Consider the following 15,517-nt stretch of genomic DNA (forward strand, 5'->3'; position numbering starts at 1 on the left):
TGGCACACGCCTTTAATCCCAGCACTCGGGAGGCAGAGGCAGGCGGATTTCTGAGTTTGAGGCCAGCCTGGTCTACAGAGTGAGTTCCAGGATAGCCAGGGCTACACAGAGAAACCCTGTCTCGAAAAAGCCAAAAAAAAAGAAAGAAAGAAAGAAAGAAAAATGATTAAGGAGGGGCCAGTGAGATGGTATGGGGAGGGCCAGTTGCCACAAAGGCTGGTGACATCAGTTCAACCCCTGGGACCCGCAGGGTAGAAGGAGAATCAAGTCCCACAAGCTGTCCTCTGATTGCCACGTTTGGGCTGTAGTGCACACATCTACATACACTCAATCAATAAATAAAATGTAATATATTTCTTAAAGTGACCAAGACCATCAAAACACTGGGTTAATCTCATGCTGGTGCCCAGATGGGAAAGATCATCCACTACACTGGTTCTCTGTAAAGTTATTTTTGTTGCTATTTCACAACTGTAATTTTGCTACTGTTATGAATACTAATATAAAATCCGATATGCAACCTCTGAATGAGTCGTTAGACTCAAAGGTTGAGAAAGGCTGCTCTACTACATAGTGAATCAACAATCAAACAAAAAAAAAGGAAAAACTAATCCAGGGTGATAGACTTGGAGAGATGGTTCAATGGTTAAGAGCACTTGTTGCTCTTTCCAGAAGACCTGAGTTCTCTCCCCAGCACTCAAGACTGGCGATTTACCTCTTATAATCCTAGCTCATGGAGATCCAATGCTCTCTTCTGGGCTCTGCAAGCACCCACACAGGCAGCATGCACACAGAAACAAGTAAAAGAAGAAAAAAAAAATCCTTTTTTAAGAGGGCACTGTATTTGTTTTTTTTTGTTTTTTGTTTGTTTGTTTTTCGAAACAGGGTTTCTCTGTATAGCCCTGGCTTGTCCTGGAACTCACTTTGTAGACCCGACTGGCTTCGAACTCAGAAATCTGCCTGCCTCTGCCTCCCAAGTGCTGGGATTAAATGCGTGCGCCACCACTGCCCGGTTGAGGGCACTGTATTTGTATCTCTTTACAATGCGTTCCCGCTTCATTTATTAAAGCTATACGAGGTAGAAATCTTCAAGTACTTAAGACTTTAAATTGTATTCTTGCCTGTCTCCTCGAGGAACAACTGTCTTAGAAGTCAAAAATACCAGACTTTACCGCTCCCAACCTTGGAGCCCGGTGCGCTTTGGCGGAGCAGTAATGAATCCCATTAGCGCTGGAGCTAGAGAACCAAACCGGAAGGAAAAACCAGGCGGGAAAGAAGGAAACCTAGCGGCGGCTGGACCAGGAGAGCTTGCCAGGGCAATCATCTAAGCATGAAACCACGCCCCTCACAAGCACCCTCTCCAGCCTCTTCTCTTTTGGCCCCGCCTCTGACCTCCAGGAGGTCCGAGGCCACGCCTAATGGGCGTGGTCTTACTGCCGGAGGTCCGAAGTCCCGCCAACAATGACTCCGCCCTTTCTGCCGCGGCGCAACCTGGCCCTTTTATTTAAAGATTACGTTTACGTCAGTCCGCCTTACGTAGTTTTGCGTCATCAGTACAAGGCGGGGAGGCGGGACTTCCTGTCCCGGATGTTAACAGCTTCCGAGAAAAGCCGGAAGAGATCGGACCCTGGACAGAATCCTGAGTTGCCAGCCCCTCCCCTGACCCATACGGAAAGAGAACTACAAAGACTGTCCTGGTGAAGTCAAAACATTTATCCTGGCTTTGTCAGGTGAGGCTCTCCTTCCCCATCGAGGCACAGTAACCATCCAAACCCCCTTTAATCTCCCATGACTCCTCGCGTCCTCAAGCTCCGCCCCCTCTCCTCTGCCCCGCCCCAAAGTTTGAGGGGTGTGGATGGATTGTGACCCCCCCCTACCTCCCGACCCTCGCTTCTTCACCTGACCCTAAACCATCACTGTCCCGGAGAGTCGGGCTTGGGCACTGCGCCCGAAACCCGGAAGCTCCTCGGCTCGGGGGTGGGGTGGGGGGGCGCTGATGGACTCCACTGCCAAGGGAATAGGACCTTCAGACGCAGAATCTTCACCCCAGAAAAAAGCACGGTCGGGGACGACTCCCCACAGTGCGGTGGTCAGGGTCGTCCACAGGCTGAGGAGAAAGCCGAGGCCTTGGATCAGACAGATGCAGGTCCCCTATCTGGCCCCTGCCCGCGGCAGATCCTTGTGTCCTCGGTTTCCATCTGTCTTTGCCACAGTTTCCTTTTGTGTAAATCACGGTTCCTGACACTAACCTGACCAACAGGGGTTAGTTATGGGAATGAGACGTAATTGCTATCATTTGTTTATTGAACAGTGTTAATTATTTTTGCTTCGATGATTTCACGTCTTCTTCAAAACAACCTTATGAGGTAGGTAACCATTTTAAACCCCACTTTACTGTTGAGAAAGCTGAGGCTTTGAGAACGTTGCTGGACGTTGCATAGCTAGAAGAGGGGGCTAGACAGTGATCCAGAATTGCTTCCCTGACTCCAGGGCCAATCTGTGTAAATAAGACTGTGGAAACGCTTCTGAGAGTGTTGGTGTGTTCTACAAATATTCCTTGAGCAGCTACTGTGACATTGCATTAAGAGCTTCAAACAAAGAGAACTACCCTCGGTTCTTTTCTTCCAGGAGTCAATGAAGGAATGGACAGGTTATAAGTGTAATGATGTTTTGTGGGTGCTGTGAGAGTAGTCTGATGATGATAATCACCAGATGGATTTGCCCAGAGACAGCTGTGAACCTAGATTCTCCAAGGAAAAGAGACGGTACTCTGAGGAATATGCAGAGAGCCTCCAATGCTTTCTCAGAAGCCGCAGAGAGGGAAAACCTTCATAGCACAAGACAGATTGAAAGGATAGTGGGAACTGTTGGGAAATATTTCCAAATAATTTCTACTTGGGCAATGGTTTTCTTGAAGCTGTCTCGTGTAGCCTTAGGCGGCCTTGAACTTGCAAAGTAGTGGAGACTTGTCTTGAACCTTGTATCCTTACTTCCTTTACTTCCCAAGTTCTGGGATAACCAGGGTATATAACGGAACAGTGGTTTTGCAGTTATAAAGCCAAACCTATGGAGACTAAAGAATATAGTGTTTCTGGTGAATGTCCTATGTGGCTCCCCAGAATTTGCCAGAACAGTTTAATAGACAAACATGTCTGCCGATAGTCCCAGTACATTTGTCCATTTGAAGTGATCTGATTCTGTCCTTGATAGATGAGAGTATATTTATGTATTTGGCTCTTGACATCTGGGCATGAATGGGTGTGTGGCCATGAATGAGATGTAATCCAAAGGAAATTTGGCAAGGGTGGCCGCACAATGCCCATGAAGGAGTCTTTCTAATCTGAAGCTACCACTGAGGCTGCTGGGTGCAGATGTGCTTGGTCATGTGTTAGGAATCCTAGAGAAACTCCAAGCTTAAAGAAGCAAAATGTAAGCCGGGCAGTGGTGGCATATGCCTTTAATCCCAATACTCGGATAGGGGCAAGTGATTTTGAAGCTAACCTGGTCTATAGAGCGGTAGTTCCAAGACAGCTGGGGCTACACAGAGAAACCCTGTCTTGAAGAGCAGAAGCAAATGTTCCTTCTCCATTATTCTCCAAATACAAAGCAAACAGCAGCTGGTAAGAAGGTTGTGAGGCTTTTCCGGTGACCCATGCTTCTTATGAGCACAGAATCTGAAAGCTAGAGTTTCTCGGTAAAGGCAGAGGGGGCCAAGGATAAGTCAGTCCTTAGCTTGAGATTGAAATTGGCTGGCTGCCCTTCCTACACAACACCCAGCCCCCATCCTGTTTTCCTTTTTTTTTTTTTCTTTTTTTCTTTTTTTGAACCCCAGCCTGCCTCAGAACCTAAACAAAGTAGAAACCTGATTATAACCCCTCAGGCCCTCCTAATGTTATCCCCCTTTGTTCCTGCAGTGTGGACCCAGTCAGCAGCCAGGCCATGGAGCTCTCTGATGTCACCCTCATTGAGGGTGTGGGTAATGAGGTGATGGTGGTAGCAGGCGTGGTGGCGCTGACTCTAGCCCTGGTCCTAGCCTGGCTCTCCACCTATGTAGCAGACAGTGGTAACAACCAGCTGCTGGGCACCATTGTGTCAGCAGGTGACGCGTCTGTTCTCCACCTGGGCCATGTGGACCAGCTGGTAAACCAAGGTACTCCAGAGCCAGCTGAACACCCCCATCCATCAGGGGGCAATGATGACAAGGCTGAAGAGACCAGTGACAGTGCGGGAGACGCCACTGGAGAACCTGGAGCTAGGGGAGAGATGGAGCCCAGCTTGGAGCATCTCCTGGACATCCAAGGCCTGCCTAAAAGGCAAGCAGGCCTAGGGAGCAGCCGCCCAGAAGCCCCGCTGGGGTTAGATGATGGCTCCTGCCTCTCTCCCAGCCCCAGCCTCATCAATGTTCGCCTCAAGTTCCTCAATGACACCGAGGAGCTAGCTGTGGCCAGGCCAGAGGACACTGTGGGTACCCTAAAAAGGTGAGTAGGCCGGAGAGAGGGCAGTTGCTCGAGACTTGTTCCTCAGGTGATGGTTTCCCTGAAGAAGCTGGTGCATATATGTGAGCGAAGGAGGGATTTTAAGGGGAAATGAAGACTTCCATAGACAGACCTTCAGTGTCTTCCATGTCCAGGCCTTGATATCTCTAGCCTCATTCTTTATCCAGTCTTTCCTCTCATCCTTGTAGCAAATACTTCCCTGGACAAGAGAGCCAGATGAAGTTGATCTACCAGGGCCGGCTGCTGCAGGACCCAGCACGCACACTGAGTTCCCTGAACATTACCAACAACTGTGTGATCCACTGCCACCGCTCACCCCCAGGGGCAGCAGTTTCTGGCCCCTCAGCCTCCTTGACCCCAACCACTGAGCAATCTAGCCTTGGTGTCAACGTGGGCAGCCTCATGGTGCCTGTGTTTGTGGTGCTCTTGGGTGTGGTCTGGTACTTCCGTATCAATTACCGCCAGTTCTTCACAGGACCTGCCACTATCTCCTTGGTTGGAGTCACAGTCTTCTTCAGCATCCTAGTATTTGGGATGTATGGAAGATAAGGACATCGGGAGACAAAGAAAGGCATGGTCTTCCTCCTTCGTGGCCTCCCTCCTTTCCTGGCCAGAGCTGGGCCCAAGGACCTGGGAGGGAGGGATAGGAAGGGTATGGTGGGTACCCTGTCCATAGGACCCAGGAAGCAGGTGTGTGGCCTCCCTTCATGTCCAGAGGGTACAGATATCTCTGCAAGCACAACTCAGGTAGAAACGAGGATATCATCTTCCCTCTTTTGGAATCCCAAAGTTCACAGGCCAAGATCAGTGAGAAGCCTGGGCTCTGGGTCTTCCCTCCTGGCTGTGGCCCAGTATCTTGCATGTCTGTTCCCTAACCCCCAGGGTTGCTGCCAGGACAGCTCAGCATGGCCTTAGCATACCTCTGTAGGAAGCCTCAAGTACCTTCCACTCCTTAGATGAGTGTGGACCTTTTGAAACTAAATTCACAGGGATGAAGACTGCCAGCCTTCCCTACAGCACCCAGCTGCCACCACCTCCTCCTTGTGCCCCTTGTAGCAGGAATAGGATATTTTGCTTTCTTTTAAAGCACTTTGCTTGCTCTTTTTTTTTTGTTTCTAAATAGTCCTGTATAGAGCTCAGTGAGGAAGGGGAGTGGGGCAGAAGGCCAAGCCCCCAGCATTGAGGCCAGGCCACAGCTGCTGTTATCCTAGGCCTCTAGACTGCAAGAGTACTGGCCCTAATCCAGTGCCCTGCCCAGTTCCAAGGATGAGCTCTGGGTATAGATTGCCCTCCCCTAAGCCCTTAGATGGTCAGTATGAATGAATAAAAATCCATTTTGTGGCTATGGAGCCTTTTTGTGACTGCTCTGCCCTCAGCAACATGGTAATGAGAGTGGGTAGGCCGGGCTACCAACAGGAGATGCAATTTATTTACACCAGCAGCCATGGGGGCAGAGGGGAATACACAGCGTTTACAAAGTTAGCTACCTGTACAGGATGGATTACATATGCAAAAATAAAAATCTCAAGACCACAGGACAGCGTGAGCCCCACCCCCCTCCCCCAATGACCCCAGCATGCGGTAATGCCAGGCGGGTGGCCCCTGGGCATGCGGGGGGGGAGTGATGCATGGAAGGAAAAGCCACCGGCCATGGAAATTAGTACAGAACCCCCCCACACACAGACACATGATAGGATACAGGGCGGACGACACCTAGCCAGGGTGGGGAGGATGGGAATTGAAACCCACACAGCCTGCTGTTAGAGGGAGGGAATGGGGAGTTCCTAGCCCCTGTTCAACTACACAGTAGGGAGGGCATACTCCCCAAAGAAGGGGTTTGTTCCCTCAGGGTCCCTGCTGGACCAAGCCCATCTCTCACCCAGCCTGGGCAGGGGGTTCTGCCCTGAGGGTGAGCCAAGGAACAATGGGGAAGTTTTTGTGGACAAACCAGTTCCCAAACTACTCCCTCCAACCAGAGGGAAAAGGGAGAGGTGGGAAGGAGAGCAGAGTGAGTTGGCCTGAGCTGCAGCTACTCCAAAGGGATAAGGGCCTGGGCCGGCTTCCCCTGACCTTCAGCAGGTTCCCAAGCTATGCTTGGTAGTGGGGCCGGCCCGAGAACCTTCTCTTTCACCCTCTAGCGAGAAGGCTATGGAGGGCCAAGGACAGAGGGGACCAGGCTCCAGGATTTATTCTAACTCCTGCCAAAATTAGCTTGACTTTTTAAAAAATAATCACAATACTTGGGTTAAAAATCAACTTGTAAGCAGGCCTCAGCCACAATGAGCGCCACCCCAGGGAGACTGGGTTCCAGACAGGGCGCTGCAGCCCTAGCATGGTTGTTCCCTTAGCCCGCTGGGTCCCTAACCCAAATCAGTCCAACCAGTCTTGGGTACTAGCTACCCAATGTGGGAGCGCCTCCTCCTGGGAAGAGAGGGGACATGTATAGCAAGAGCCAGAAAACTAGGCTCAGGATCAACCCCATCCCTGTCAATCAGCCCACAGCCAGATCTTCCAGCTCCAAGGGGTGATGCTACCTGCTTGGAGGTGGGATACAGGTCAGGTAGGTGGGTGCTCTGGCATGACAGTCCCACAGAGGGGCAAGAGCACCCCTCCAAACTCCACTGACAACCCAGGGCAGAGACTACCTTCTCATCCCATCCTACTCCTAGCAAAGGGAGAGAGGCACAAGATTAGGGTTTTTCCTCAGAGCCCCAAACCACAAGTACAGAATAAATAACTTAAAAGCGGCAAGGGAGGGGAGACAGGGCAGGCTTTAGAGGCGAGAGCACTGAGAGGAACTGAAGCTGGTCAAGGGAAAGGGGGTGGGGGGCAAGCAGCAGCTGGGAGCTCAGGCTGCCCCAGCAGGGCAGGGCAGGGCAGGGGGCAGGATGGGAGGGAGAACACGGGGCCACCCCAGGAGGGTGAGGCTGGGCCCCTTCCTGGGGCAGGGAATGAGGTAAGAAACATTTCAAATAAAGCAGCACCGTCCCTCTCACCTGGGCCATCTCACAGCCCTGGGGCAGGGAGGGCAGGGGGCCACTCTGATACAGGCTCCCTCTTCCTACCCTCCCCTTCCCATTCCTTGAAGCTGTAGAGGCTGGAGGTCCTTTCCCGGCACCCAACAACAAAAGGACAGCTCCTGCTGCCAAGGAGGCCCATGGGGACTGAGGGGAAAGGGCTGCCTCCTGTGAGGCAGTTCTGGATGCCCACCGTAGCAGACAGCATTGTGCCTGCTGACCCCGGGGAATGGGGACATCTGATAGGACTCTGCACACAAACAGGACATAGCAGCCCTGCCCCTCAGCTCCAAGCACCGGACCCTTTCACATTGCTGAGGGCAGCCAGGGGAGGCCCCCTCTGGGCTCAGCTTCCAACCCAAAGCCGCCTGGGTAGCCACGATGCCCCTCGGCAGGGCTTAGTCCAGTTCCTGGGGTGGGGAGCAGGCAGTGCTCTGGCACAGTGCCCAGGTCAGGCCCCCAGCCTAGCTGGACATCCAGTAACTCACAGAATAAATAGGAAAACCGTCTCCCCACCAAACTTATGTCCAAGGCATAATATGTCCAGGTCTGAGTCCTGCACGCCGAGGGGTCATGCTCCATTGCAGAGGATCCTGACACCCCCCAGGGGCACATAATTGGATCCTCTGCCTGCCTGGCCCACCAAGCTTCCCAAGCCCAGACCCCCAGCAGCTGTCCATATGCCAGGCTATGCTGCCTGGGTGGGGGTCGGGAGAGAGGGCTCTCTCAGCCAAAGGCTATCCCTTGCACCCAAGTCAGTTGATGTCATCATAGATGCTGGGCGTTGGGGGAGCCGGTGGCTTTGGCTTTTTCTTCTTGTTGGAGCCCAGGCCAGAGGCAGTCCCTACCAAGCTCAGATGGGATTTCTTTTTCTTGGTTTTCCGTGATTCAGAGCTGTTGGTACCTGCAGAGGAAGGAGGCATAGAGGATGAAAGTGCAGCTGAGGAAGGAGAAGGGTGCCCCACTGCCAAGAGCCTGAGATCAAGTACATGGCATACCTAAACCCCATCCCTGATTTTCACTAGTCTTGGAGGAGCCTGAATCAGAAGGTGAGAGATCAGAAGAGCCGTCCCACTGAAGCCGGCTGATGAGGGCCTGGCTGTCAGTCATGTCAAAGCCATCGTTATCCAAGGAGCTCTCTACCTCTGGAAGAACGCTAGAAAAAGGAGTCAAAGAGACACGTTAGGGAAAGAGATCAGCAAGCTGACCCACCCCCCTTTTGGAAAGGTCACTTACGCTGAGGGCCCAAGGAAATAAATCCGTACGGTTCGCCTCTGTTCATCCGTGTGCTGCGGGCAGCGTAGTGACCTGGTGGGGACAGAATGATCAGACCCTGACAAGGCAGGGAAGGACTTCAGGAACTCAGGTGAAGCAGAAGCTGGAGGGACAGGGAAAGAGCCAGTGGTGAATCCCCAGCTGGTGGATCCCCTAATCAGGCCTATTAGATGAAGGGAGGGTAAGAACGGGAGCCCACTGCTCAGATCCAGGGGTACAGTACCCCCGACCCATGCCCAGGATCAGCCCCTTTTTAAGTTTCCAAGCTCACCTTGTGCACATCTTCTTGGTATGTTCAGAAATCACTCCACATTGCTGGAAAGAGAACACAGCTGAAAGGAGGGGCAGGAGACCTGTTCCAAACACTAAATACTCCCTCTGCCCCAACGCTAGGCCGACCACGTAGAAACCAACCCCAGAGGAAGCCCACTTTCACAGAAAGCTATGGCTCCTGCTGCTATGTCACCTGTCTCCTTCAGAGGCCTACCCGTTGCCCAGCCCAAACCAAACCCCCTCCCCTCTCCAGCTACGCACCGTGGTGAGCAGGCTCCGCAGCTCTTCTGGACCCAGGGTCTCATAGCTGATCCCAGTTGAGTTGCTATACTGTGAGAGAAGCAGAGGTACAGGTCAGGAATAAAAAACGGGTCAGAGAAGTAAAGAGAGGGCAGCCAGAAAAGGAGCAGATGGAGCAGCAGTCCCGCTCACCCCTGCCTCCAAGTAATCGTCCATAAGTCCCTCCAGCCTACCTGCACACAGACACAGAGACGGGACCCACAGAGAACATCAACACCCAGGACTTAAGAGCTACAAGCGCTCGTAGCTGTCAGCATCCTGGCCTTACTTGTCCAAATCCCAACCACCTCACAACAACAGGGAGAAGCACAGAAAGGGCAGCATCTACTCACCTTAAAAGGATCGGAGTTGCTAAGTTCCCCTGAAGAAGAAAAAAGAAGGGGAAGGGTGTTTGATGCAGAGGTACAGACAGAGAACCCTGAAAATAACCAGAGAGGAAGTGGGGGTGACAGAAGGATCACAGGCCCTCCCTCACCCCCACTACAAGCCCTGTAATAAATAGCATGGCTAGCAGCGCCCCTGTTGGTCTAGCCCCACTTACCATTTTTGTGTTTTAGAGACTTGGATCTTCGAGGGGAATTAGGGTTCTGGAATGGGAGATACCATAGCTTTGGGGAAAGGGCAATGATAAGGGGGAGCCGAGAACCCAGGGAAGGAAAAAAGATTTGACAAAGAAACAACCTCAAGTGTTTACTGTTCCTCCCGGTAAGACGGCTGTCTATGTTCCCACCCGCCCACCAACAAAACCTCTGGAGCTCCCCTGCCCACCAGACATCCTTACTCCCAAACCCAGGGATGCCCCCCAGTGACCTCACACTTGAGTCAAAAGACCTGAGCAATCCCTGCCCCAAAGGAAGAGTATCTGTCCTTCACCCAAATTTCCCCCATGCTCGCCCCGGCTCTCACCTTGTCTGATTTTCTCTTCTTGGCTGGGAGACAACAGGACAAAAAACACAGTTACTTTTGCGTTCTTGTTCTCAGAACATTTATATGTTTTTGAAAACTACATGCTTCCCCCGTCAAGACAGTTTATGGCAAATGCATACTCCACTACTATTTCCTTAACCCCAGCTTCTCCCAGGCTTCCCCAGACCCCCAAAACACCTTTCTTCTCTGAGCCATAGGACCAGTCATTGTCATTGATGTCATCATTGTCTTCTTGGTCACTCTCAGACTTGTTCATATTGTTGCTATTGGCAATCCTGCCCAGAGTTGAGAAGAAAAAAAGTCAAGGCTAAAGGCTATCACCCATCTGCACATGAATTTATAGGGAAGCATGTGAGGACCAGGTGTGGTCCCCTTCTGTACCCTACCAGTGACCCCATGAGACTACACCTCAGTACCAATTGCACAAGTTGTGCATCACTGGTGCTGGAAGCAAGAGGTTCTCACCGACGGTTGGCGATTCGGCTGCTGTTGCGACCCATTCCCAGGCACTTCTCCAGGTGGGGGGCAAAGCGGGAAGCAGCAATACTGCGGCTGCAATTGGGGCAAACACACTCCTTGCTCTTCCACTGGTTGAAAACCTGTCCAAAGATGTCCAACCCAGGCTGGTCCACGATCTCTGGGGACAGGAGAGGCGTGGCGATCAGAGCGGGGAGGGTACCCTAACTTCTTGTTCTCACCTCTGGTCCCAGGCTCTCTTTAAACCCATTCTTGCCTAAGCTCACAGGAGCTCCAGGCTCTACAAATAGGGCAGTTTCTAAAGGACTGCTCTAAGCCCTTCCTGGGCAGAGCTAGACCACTCCCCTTCCACCCTGAGGCTCACCAAAATCCTTCATGCTGTCAGGATCCGTATCATCCAGGAAGAAGTAGCCACACTTAACAGCCCGGTGTACTTCAAAGCAGAATCCCAAACAAGAATCCTCGACCAGGTCAGCATATATCTCCTGAGCGATGGCCTGGGCCCCAGGAGAGAACACCAACATCCATGGTCACAGGGGAGTACCCCGCCTTGACTGAACAACTCTTACCAACCACATCTCCTGGCCCTGACCAAGCATGCTGCTTTCTTTGCCACTTTCCTGACCTTCATTTTTGAGTTCCTTCTTCCTCCCAGATCCTTGGGCCTTTCAGCTGGTTATTATTCCCTCTAAGGAGCAAGGCTGACTACCCAAATTCCTCCTTTGGCACACATGCCAGATTTAGCGACGGACGCAGAGACATTGAGAGAAAGAACCGGAGGCACACGTGGGGGAGCCCTCACCTCTAGTTTGCTGTTATCCAGGCCAGACAAAGACATTTCCTCCATTTTCATTTGTAAACTCTTGTGGAGACGGCGCTCTGACTGCTCATAGCACAGCGGGCGGCAACACGGCTGCACACATGGAGGTGGGGGTGTTGGTGTGAGTCCAAGACACCTCCAGAGACTGCCACCTCCCCTCCCCACCTCCAAGCCCAGGGCTTAATCCTGGCATCAGAGTGTCTCCCTCCCCAAGGCCCTGTTCACGAAGTCTAGATGGTCCTTCAGGGCCTGAGAACCAGAGGTGGCCTAGTCCTTCCCAGGCCTAAGCTCAGGCCCTGAACTGTACTGCCTTGCCAATCAGACTCTAGGTCTATAGGAGGCAGCAGCTCATCCCAGGTACCCAAAACTCAAACCCCTCTTTGATACCCATGGTGCAATGCAGCAGGGGGAGGAGAAGGAACTCTAAGGCCTCAAAGCAAACCCACAGGGTGTGGCAAAGAACTGCACAGACTCCTCAAGACAACCCCCTTTCCCTAAGGGCTGTCATAGTCACCTCTGCTTTCAGCCAGGATGTCCACTTGGGGGGGTACTGCTACCAGAAGTAGGAATGGCCCTAACACCCTACAACCTTCACCCCACTCTGTCTTCTCTTAAAATAAGCCTGCCACTCTACAAGAGGAACAGAGCCCAGAGAAGCCTACAGGCAAAGGGCATTTCCAGCCACCAAGAACATGAGCAGAGGAGAGCCCCGTGGTACGCACGCGAGTGGGCACTCCCCTTACCTGTTCTTTTAGATCGCACCCTCCCTCCCTCAGGACCAGCCCGGAAGTCTCTCCAAGAGCCCCAAAGTCCAGAAACCCCACCGTAGGATTCAGAAACAGTGCCCACAGTTCGGGGCCCCACTGAACAGTGGGTACGAGTTTAAGGAGCTGCTGGCCTCGAGTGGGGTGGGGACTGACAAATGAGCCAGGGGCACTGGGAAGGGGAGCAGGCCGTGTCGCGGCTCTTCTCCCGTCCTTGCGGCACTGCTGCTGCATCATACCGACTGGGGGGAGGAGAGCCGAGCCGCCCAAGGCCGGCAGCGGGCCGGGACAGACCGACCCCCAGAGAGTAAGCAGAGTGGGACGCGTCCCGACCCCACTAGGTCGCCGCCTGCCCAGATCCCGGACGGGCCGGGAGAGGATTCCGGGAGGGTGTCTCTATTGTCCCGGGGGCTGGGGCCTGGCTCCCTAACAAAGGCCCCGCGCCCCCTCCCCGGCCGGCCCTGCCCCGCCCAAGGAGGACCCAGCCAGGGGGAGACCGGGGGGCCCCGGCCCGGCCGGGAAGCCGGGGAAAGCCGGGCGTTTCCGCGTCGGCCCTGGGGGAGGGGAAGGGGCGCTGACCCAGACCTGGGGGGAGGGGGCCCAAGCCCCGCCTCGGGCCCCGCCCCCCGCCCCCCGCAGGCCCCTCCCCCGTCCCTGTTTCGTACTCACCCCGCCCGGGGGGCCGCGCCGGGGCCCGGCGGCCTCTCAGGGCCGCGTCCTCCGGCGGCGGCGGCGGCGGCGGCTACTCCGGAGCCCCATGTCCGTCGGTCCGTCCTCGCCTCTCCCCGGGGCCCGGGGCCCGGGGCCGGGGGGTCGGGCTGCCCCCCCGCCTCGCCGCCTCACCGGGCGGCCATGGCCCCTTCCCCTCCCTTCTCGTCCCGTCGCCGCCTCCTCCTCCTCACCTCACCCCGCCCGCGCGCAGTCCGCGCGCCGTCCGCGCGCCCCTCCCCCCGCCCCCCACTCCAGCCCGCCTCTCCCGGGCGGGGGGTGCGGCGCGAGCCCGGAGCGCGCGCGCGTGCCGCGACCGGAGGATGGATGGATGGAGCGAGCGAGGACGCGAGCGTGCGCGCGCGCGCCCCTCTCCCCCCTCCCTCGGCGCGGGCGCGAGGCCAAGCGCGAGCGCGCTCCAACCTCCTCCTCTTCCTCCTCCCGCCCCTCCTCAACACCCCGCCCTCGCCCTCCCTTCCTCTTCCTCCTTTCGCTTTCGCGCGCCCAGCGACTGCTCGCGCCTGCTAGAAGGGCCCGAGCGCGTGCATCTGCCCCGCGGCCGCAGCTCGGCAGCATTTGCTCCAGGGGGCGGGGACCGGGAGGGGAGGAGGGGCGCCACGCCGCCGTCCAAAGTACCGGCGGACGGGACCTGGGGCGGGGAGATGGGTGGGGCCTCCGTGGACGAGTCCGGCCAATCGCGGAGTGTCCTCGGCCCGGGAGGCCCAATAGGCTCGAGGTGGGTGGGGCAGCGTTCAAGGTGAGGTGCGCGGTGCGCCAGGGGCGGAGACTTGGTGCCGTCCCGGCCCGCTCGGGGGCGGAGGCAACGGGGTGGCGTCGAAAGAGAGCGCCGGCTCCCAGCCGAGCCTGGGACGCCTTCCGGCCCAGGCATCCCCGCCCTTCCCGCGGGGTTCCCTGCTCTGCTCCCCGGTCGCTCCCCCACTTTGACCCCGAAGCATACAGTCTGTTGTGTGGAGAGTCTGGGCTTGAAATGGGGTGCATTTAGGCGCTCAGGAAGGAACACCCTTAAAAGGGGCTGGTCTGCATTCGTTCTATGGGTTTCGGAGTGGGTCACCAGCCACCCCAGGCCTCCGAACCGAAAAGAGCCCAAGGGAGAAGGTTCACTGCGGAGCGCAAGCTGCGCCGTTCTGAGCTGAGCGCGCTCCCGCCCTTATCCTAATTTAGATCCCACACCTGCTCGCCTTTCCTGCTTCCGGAGCCCACGCTGGACCCTCCACCTCTCAGACAGCCTGCATGGCCCTGGCCAGACTCTGCCTACACTAAATGCTGCTCCGCTGGGAGGGGCCTCACCCTCCATCTCTCGCCTCTTTAGCTTCGGGAGGAAAGGTCCTTTTCTCAGCCACCCAAGGTGTTTAGATCTGCGCTCACATCTACGTGGCCGTGCCTACAGCCTCGAGACTGTTGCGTGCCAGCCCTCTAGCTTCAGATAAAATTAAACTCTGGAATCACGTACTTTGAGACCATCCTTGGTTCTTCGCTCTTCAGCAAACATGTATGGAGTTTCTTGGTAGATATTTCGAAGCGGATAAGACCACACGTTAGTTCTGAATTTAACTCGGTGGACCAGGCAAAAGACCTTCTTACGCCTCTTTTGTCCATTACCAGAGGACATAATGATAGTACCTATCTCATAGGAAAGACTAACAATTAAGTTTATGCCTAGCCACTCCTTTTACCACAACAATAAGGTAGAGGCAGGGGGATCTCTGATTTGAGGCCAGCCTAATCTACATAAATACTTCCCGGGCTACATACTGAAACCCTGTCTCAGAAACAACAGAAGCTAACATGGCATAGGAGAGACTCTTAGGTGTCTGGTAATCTTGTATTGTTTTGTTTTCACTCCATTGACACATGGTCTTATTATGTAGCCCATCCTGCCTCAGCCTCCCCAGTGCGGGGATTACAGTACTGGATTGACATACCAATTGTTACTTTGTCTTTTTTTTTTTTTAAACTTGAGAGACTGCTGTGGATTTTGGGAACCAAACGCTTGTCCTATTGGTTGTGAGCCTAACTTCTTAAGGCTGAGCCATCTTTCCAGCACTGGCTGCTATTTCAGTTTTCCTTCTCTTTTTAAATGATTCTTTATAATCATTTATAAATCATTAATAATCATTTATAATGATTCTTTAAATCATCACTGTCATTACAAATTTAACATTAAGAAAAAAATGTTAGCCGGGCGTGGTGGCGCATGCCTTTAATCCCAGCACTCGGGAGGCAGAGGCAGGCGGATTTCTGAGTTCGAGGCCATCTTGGTTTACAAAGTGAGTTCCAGGACAGCCAGGGCTACACAAAGAAACCCTGTCTCAAAAAACCAAAAAAAAAAATAAATAAATAAATAAAATAAAATAAAGAAAGAAAGAAATGTTGCTGGGCAGTGGTGGCCCATGCCTTTAATCCCAGCATTTGGGAAGCAGAGGCAAGCGAATTTCTGAG

The 15,517-nt window shown here is 54.1% G+C and overlaps 2 protein-coding genes across 8 annotated transcripts; one reads left to right on the forward strand and one right to left on the reverse strand.

The window, feature by feature from the left end:
• Window positions 1-1,570: 1,570 nt before the first annotated feature.
• Tmub2 (transmembrane and ubiquitin like domain containing 2) lies at window positions 1,571-6,031 on the forward strand. Of its 2 annotated transcripts, XM_021175604.2 has the most exons (4): window positions 1,571-1,730; window positions 2,312-2,366; window positions 3,915-4,478; window positions 4,685-6,031. In XM_021175604.2, the coding sequence occupies exons 2-4, from the start codon at window positions 2,332-2,334 to the stop codon at window positions 5,043-5,045; spliced, it is 960 nt and encodes a 319-aa protein (XP_021031263.1). In that variant the 5' UTR covers window positions 1,571-1,730; window positions 2,312-2,331; the 3' UTR covers window positions 5,046-6,031. The 2 variants fall into 2 exon arrangements, with proteins under 2 accessions (XP_021031263.1, XP_021031264.1); XM_021175605.2 differs by lacking the exon at window positions 2,312-2,366 and having other exon boundaries at window positions 4,685-5,841.
• Atxn7l3 (ataxin 7 like 3) lies at window positions 5,904-13,247 on the reverse strand. 6 transcript variants are annotated; one of them, XM_029483662.1, is made up of 13 exons: window positions 13,019-13,247; window positions 11,568-11,678; window positions 11,130-11,262; window positions 10,754-10,925; window positions 10,466-10,563; window positions 10,268-10,290; window positions 9,903-9,948; window positions 9,694-9,722; window positions 9,323-9,391; window positions 9,060-9,103; window positions 8,750-8,821; window positions 8,512-8,669; window positions 5,904-8,417 (listed from the first exon to the last, which is right to left on the reverse strand). In XM_029483662.1, exons 2-13 carry the CDS (start codon window positions 11,616-11,618, stop codon window positions 8,269-8,271), a joined length of 1,044 nt encoding a protein of 347 aa, XP_029339522.1. In that variant the 5' UTR covers window positions 11,619-11,678; window positions 13,019-13,247; the 3' UTR covers window positions 5,904-8,268. The 6 variants fall into 6 exon arrangements, with proteins under 6 accessions (XP_029339522.1, XP_021031261.1, XP_021031258.1 ...); XM_021175602.2 differs by having other exon boundaries at window positions 9,903-9,969; window positions 13,019-13,245; XM_021175599.2 differs by having other exon boundaries at window positions 9,694-9,779; window positions 9,903-9,969; window positions 13,019-13,225.
• Between the last annotated feature and the right edge of the window lie 2,270 nt (window positions 13,248-15,517).

The sequence above is a fragment of the Mus caroli genome, chromosome 11, assembly GCF_900094665.2.
Source record: "Mus caroli chromosome 11, CAROLI_EIJ_v1.1, whole genome shotgun sequence".
Taxonomy (NCBI): Eukaryota; Metazoa; Chordata; class Mammalia; order Rodentia; family Muridae; genus Mus; species Mus caroli.